General features: G+C 43.6%; 1 protein-coding gene across 1 annotated transcript in view; it reads left to right on the top strand.

Moving 5' to 3' along the window:
- Positions 1-204: 204 nt before the first annotated feature.
- DYTN (dystrotelin) overlaps positions 205-6,000 on the top strand; it is a gene marked incomplete at both ends in the record, with an annotated part of 46,838 nt that continues 41,042 nt past the window's right edge. Inside the window, 3 exons of the mRNA XM_080932975.1 lie at positions 205-398; positions 1,696-1,781; positions 2,753-2,853. Coding sequence (XP_080789101.1) covers positions 205-398; positions 1,696-1,781; positions 2,753-2,853 — 381 coding nt within the window. The remainder of the gene's footprint in view (positions 399-1,695; positions 1,782-2,752; positions 2,854-6,000) is intronic.

Below are 6,000 nucleotides of genomic sequence, written 5' to 3'. Positions count from 1 at the left end.
ACTGACATATGGTTTCCAAAAATAATCTAGGTCCGTGGTGGACATATTTAATTCCCTTTAATGACCACCGTAAAACAAACAAGCCTTTAAACTAACGACAACATTCTCACTAAAACACAGGGAGATATTTGCTGTGTTTGACACTGTAAGCCCTCATCAGAAAATAAGTCTCCATCCTTTGTCTGGCCTCCCACAGTGGAACTGATGGACAGCCTCCTGATTCAGCAAGTTCTATGGTGTGGACGTTTCGGGCAGAGCACGGAGACCTCCATTTCCGTGCAGCAGCTTTTTCAGGAGCTCCGGGAGCTGTTTCAGAGAACTGGAATGGGAAATGCAGCCCAAGTCCAAACAAGAGCACCGGAACTCACTCTGAGTCTTCTCATGGCCATGTTTGACAGGTGAGGATGTGGGCGTGTCCCACGGCCGCGACAGCAAGATCTCCGGCCACTGGCTCTTCCGTTCTGTCTAAGGTTCACCTGACATCTGGTGTGAAGGTGCTCTCTCTACTTGTCGGCTTTATTATTTGTCACTAACTGACTCATTACTCACCAATGAGGAAATAAAGAACTGTTCCTAGGTGTCGATTGTACAAAGGATGCATAGGTAGCTAGAAGCAGGAAATCTCTTTGTTTTTTTGTTTGTTTGTTTTTGTTTATTTTTTTTCTACAAACTCGTTTCCACCCCAGAGCAATATCCTCACCTTTTGGAAGGGTGAAATGTCTTTATACTGCACTTTACCCTTTGCTCTCTGGTAGCTTATTTCTTGTTCATTTCTTTCTTCTCAAGTTTTGGCTTAGTTGAGTGTTTGGCTGGGAGGGAATTGAATACGTAGCACATGGACAGCAATTGTACATCTCAGAGGTCATGCTCTGGAGACAGTGACTTTGTGGATCTGTGTGGGCACAGGAGAGTGTGTACAGTATGTGCTTTGCTAAGCTGAGAACTTTTTTCTGCTGCTTCTCGGTTTGAAGAGAAGGATGAGTACGAATGAGAAGGAGATGATGATGATGGTGGTGATGGTGGTGATGGTGGTGATGGTGGTGATGTAAACTTGCCTCTGGGAGGCAAGCACAACATAAATCCTTATATTTGTTCTTCTTCCTGATTTGCTACTTATTTCTAACTCTATAAATAATAGATAAATACATTCTTGAGTAATCGTGCTATGAGTTTTATTCTCTTTAAACATTAAGCCTTGGAGTGTCTTTTCAATTGGCGTACTTGCCTCCAGTAGCTCTCCCGCCTTTGATAAACTGTCTATCCAGGGCAGAAAGTGACAGAGCTAGTGGGCAGAGCGTAGTCAAACTTGAGGCTAGAGCCCATGAGTATTTTTGGAGGGCACATGCTTTTTTCATTTTACCTTGCTTTGCTGTGTGAAATGCAGGTAGGTGAATCCTAAGGAAGTAACACTGCCCATTCCATCAGGACAGGCCACACCCAGACCTGGCATAATGCTTATCACAAAGAGGCATTCAATAAATAATTACTGAATTATGAATGGATAATGAATGAACGGGACAATCACATTCCTTTAGTGCCCTGTTCTGCCAAATTCTAAATATATTGAAGAGACTATAAGAAGTTAGCAACATAGCATCATATATGAAATACCCATGAATGCTTCCAATTTTTATAAACCATTTGTATGAATAACTCTGCCCTTTCTGTCCTTGTCTGTGATGTGTGGTCCCACAGAACAGGATCGGGTATTCTTAAGCTTCAGCCTGTGGCCGCTGCACTGGTTGCCCTCTCTGGGGACAGTCCTCTTACAAAGTACAGAGGTAACGTGCATAGATGCTGTGTGTTCCGAAGCATGGTGACTCAGCCCCCAGTGTCTGCTAGCTTCTGAATCCCTGTGGTAACGACCTGCACTTCAGCATGGTGGTTTGGTTTGGTTTGGTTTATTTACCTATCTTGGCATTTTACTTTTATTTTACGGGTGTTTCGCCTGCATGCATGTCTGTAGACCCCATGAGTGCCTACAGAAGCCGAAAATGGAAGTCAGATGCCTTGGGGCTGGAGTTACAGATGGCTATGAGGCTTCTCACGGGTAGTGGGAACCAAACCCAGGTCCTCTGGAAAAGCAGTTAATGTTCTTACCTGCGGGCCGCTTCTCTAGTCCTTATCTTGTTTATAAATTTTTTTTTGAAAAAGTTTGTAAGATTCTCTTTTTTAAAAAATCTATACTTTCTAGTTTTGTATTACTTAGCTACCCTTGACAAGTATGATTTTAAAGATTACCCAGAAACCTTTAATTACTATTTTTTTAAAATAGGGATTCTCAAGAGGCCTTTGGTCCAGTGAAGGCCTGTGTCCCCAGTGTAGGGGAACGCCAAAGCACTGAGGTGGAGAGGGTGATTGGGAGAGGGAGCACCTTCGTGGAAACAAGTGGAGGGGAAGGGGGGATAGGAGTAGGGGGAAAGGGGGTAACATTTGAAATGTAAATACAGAGAATACCCATTAAAAATATAAATAAATAAATAAATAAACAAATAAACAAATAAATAAATAAATAGGGATCCTCACTTTGCTATTCTCCGAGCTTTACCACAGAGGTGTGGAATCACCAGAGGGTGAGATGTGCAGGAGTCATTAGTTATTGATGACCCGCCCTAGATGCCTTCACAGTAACAAGCAACCAGTGAGAATAAAGTCCGCAGCTCTTTATACTCAGAAAGAAATTTCCTCCAAGCACGTACCCTTCAAGGACACAGGTCTCAACAGCAGATCTCGTCTCCCTCTACGTGCCTAGCTTTCTTCCAGCTCTACGCAGAGAACAGCAGGAGAGGCAAGGACGTGCAAGCCCGCATGACCCGAGGAGTCTTGAGAGCCTTGTTAACAGATCTGCAGCAGGTAAATCCCTATACCTGGGACTCCTCAGCGGATGTCAGTCATACTAACCTATTATTGTTGTTGCTGCTGTTGCTCTTCTTACGGTGTGGAGTCTTCTTTATGGAGCCCAATCCTTATAGAGCAGCCCTGACTGCCCCTTTCTCTGCACTGAGCCACTGACCTCCCCAAAATGTGTCACTTTGTATGAGCCACCTTTCCGGTACAGGAGACCTGAGGCAATCAACTTGAGAAGCAGAGATTTGTATCTTGGCTCACTGCTGTGAAAATTTCAGCCTGTGGCCAGTTGTCACTGTTGCTTTTGGACTGTGGCAAGTTGAAAGCATCACAGTGGGAACATATGGTAAAAAGAAGCTGCTCATCCCATGGTGACCAAGGGAAAGCAAAAGACTAGACTCTAATCATATTCTTCAAGGGCTTATCCCAAGTGAGGCCCCACTCTTACCATTTCATCTGTGTTCTGATGCCACCAAGCTGCAGCCAGGCGTCTATCTCATGCCTTTGAGGGGACACTTAAGATCCAACCACAACACAGTCTCATTCCCAAAGTTCTTCATTGTCCAGTCCCATCTGCAGCGGGAACATCTACCATAGCTTCACAAGCAAAGCTAGGTCGTTTGACCTAAACTTTCTCTCTAAAAACAACAAATTTCTGACTCTCATACAAAAAATAAAGTCTGCTACTCATGAATTAGAAAAAGTCAACTTTAAGATGACTATAACTAACCAAAAGGAAAAAAAAAATGTCAAAGACTCTGAAGACTAAAATGAATTTATAGAGGGGCACAAAACTGAGTGTTGCAGGGGGAGGCGTGCTGCCTTGGTTTTCAGGCTGGTGTTACAGGAGCACACCACACTTAGCTTCTAAAACTGTGGGTGCCACTGAAAAGTGTTATCCAAATCTGAGGTGTCTGCAGGTGTGGGTGCTGGATGTTGTGCACTGAGGGAGAGAGAGGGAGAGGGGGGGAGAGAGAGAGAGAGAGAGAGAGAGAGAGAGAGAGAGAGAGAGAGAGAGAGAGAGAAGAAGAAGAAGAAGAAGAAGGAGGGAGGGAGGGAGACCCAATATATGTAAGTAAGCCCTCTCTTTAGGCAGCTCTCCAGTGCTGGACAGGCAGAGGCAACAGCTGCAGGTTCCCTGGTTCTTCCCACTTTACCCCACATCTATGAGGGGAAAACTACTGCTTTTCAGATGTACATAAATAGCCAACTGTCTTTAGTCTATATTTTATTCATATAGTGATAGGATGCATTTATTTAGAGATTCGTGAACCTACTTAATTGGGACCGCTATGCTGTACAGTGTAAATAAAGCACCTTTCGTGACGCAGGCCCTGGATATGGTGACTCAGGTCCTCCTGTGTGCATGGCTATCACTCGGCCTGCTGAACTGTCTCCTTGGCCATATTTCTTTCCATGGGCTTCCTATGTCTTTCCATCCCATCTTAAACGAGAGCTACATCTTTGCTTGTTGGATGCTGTCCCATCATTCTTTTCCCTCTACGTCATGCTTTCTCTCTTTCTTCTCCCTGGGTCGGTACACTTTCTAATCTTCGTCTTGAGTCCACACGTCCATCCTCCCGCCCCACAGTTCTGTTGCTGCTGCTCTGCACCGTGGCTTGCATTTTGCTCCTTGAACTATTCTGCTCTGGTATTCACATTTAGTTTGTATTGCCCTCAGCTTCTCTGAGAGGTTTGTGAATTGTTTACATCCATTCTCTTGCCATTTGATGAGCTTCCTTATTAATCGGTATCACTGTGTCTGCACATCAAATAAGTAGGTAGCTGTCTTAGTTATTTTTTTTTTTATTATTGCTTTGACAAAACACCATGACTACAGAAATTTATAAAGATAGCATTTAAGTTGAGGGCTCGTGGCTCCAGAGGGTTAGAGTTCACGGCTGTCATGGCAGGGATTGTGACAACAGACAGGGAGACATGGTGCTGGGGCGGTACCTTGAGAACTACTAAACAAGGAATACTTTAAGGAATCAGCTTTGGGTGTTGACAGTGGAGGGCTGGCCTTCTTCCTTCTTGATGTCCTAATAAAATTAGTTATTCATTTTTAGTTTACAAGACTAAAGTAATTAGTGTGCAATTGGAACATTGAATCCACTTAAACATTTTATTTTCAACAGGCCAGAAATATGTATTAAAAATTAGGACAACAGAGAAAGAAATAATAAAGTCTAACTGACCAGTAATAATGAATGGGAGATCTTCAGGTCACCCACCAATTCCTGTGAGGACAAGTAGATGAGCTACCAGGATTCAGGATAGGGGTTGGGCAAGTAGATGGAATGTAAGGTTGTTTGAAATATGGAGGGATGGGAGGAAAGGTAGGGTGAAAATTGAGAGGTCTAAGCTACCACACCTCCTAGTTTGTTGGGAAGAATAGTGTAGACAAATAGGAAATATTTTTTAGGTTTAGTACGAGGAAGGGTTGAGGAGGCTACTAGAGTGGAATTGTCAGCATCTCCTAAGCAATCGGGGGAAATAAGACTGAAATTATGGGGATAAACGAATAACAATGAGGGGCTTATGATACCTTTGATTGTATAGTAGGCATAAATGGGATTTTATCTGCAACAGAATCTAGGCCAGATTACATCTGATCCATAAACATGACTTAGAGACAGAGAGCGCTAACTGGGAATGATATGGGCTTTTGAACCCTCAAAGCCCACCCACTTCCTAATGACATGCCTCTTCTAACAAGGCCACACCCCCTAGTTCTTCCTAAATAGTTCTACCAACTGGAAACCAAGTATTCAAACATGAGCTTATGGGGGATGATTCTCATTCAATTCACCACAGTGGCTGTTCCAGTTTTGATGTTTACCTTTGTCTGGAAATATCTGTTAACAGTGAACCTGTGTAGAATATCTAGGCAGACTTGCTGTTATGGTCCTTAAGCCCATGAATTCCATAGCCAGTGCATTGCTGGGAGGTGTCCTAAGCCTGGGATCATTGCAGCCAGCACAAATGTAAATCGAAATCCCAGCCTTACCCTCTAAGGCCTGCCTATCACTGAGAGTTAGTTATTCAAGGTCACTATCTCCAGCCAGAAATAATACAGGCTGGAATGTGAATCCATCTCACAGGGCCTAGAGGCTCTCAACTGTATGTTCTCTAGATACTGTACTACCTCGG

The sequence above is a fragment of the Micromys minutus genome, assembly GCF_963924665.1.
Source record: "Micromys minutus genome assembly, chromosome: 19".
Classification (NCBI taxonomy): Eukaryota; Metazoa; Chordata; class Mammalia; order Rodentia; family Muridae; genus Micromys; species Micromys minutus.
Note: the sequence above shows the minus strand (reverse complement) of the source record. Positions and strands in the feature narration are given on the sequence as shown.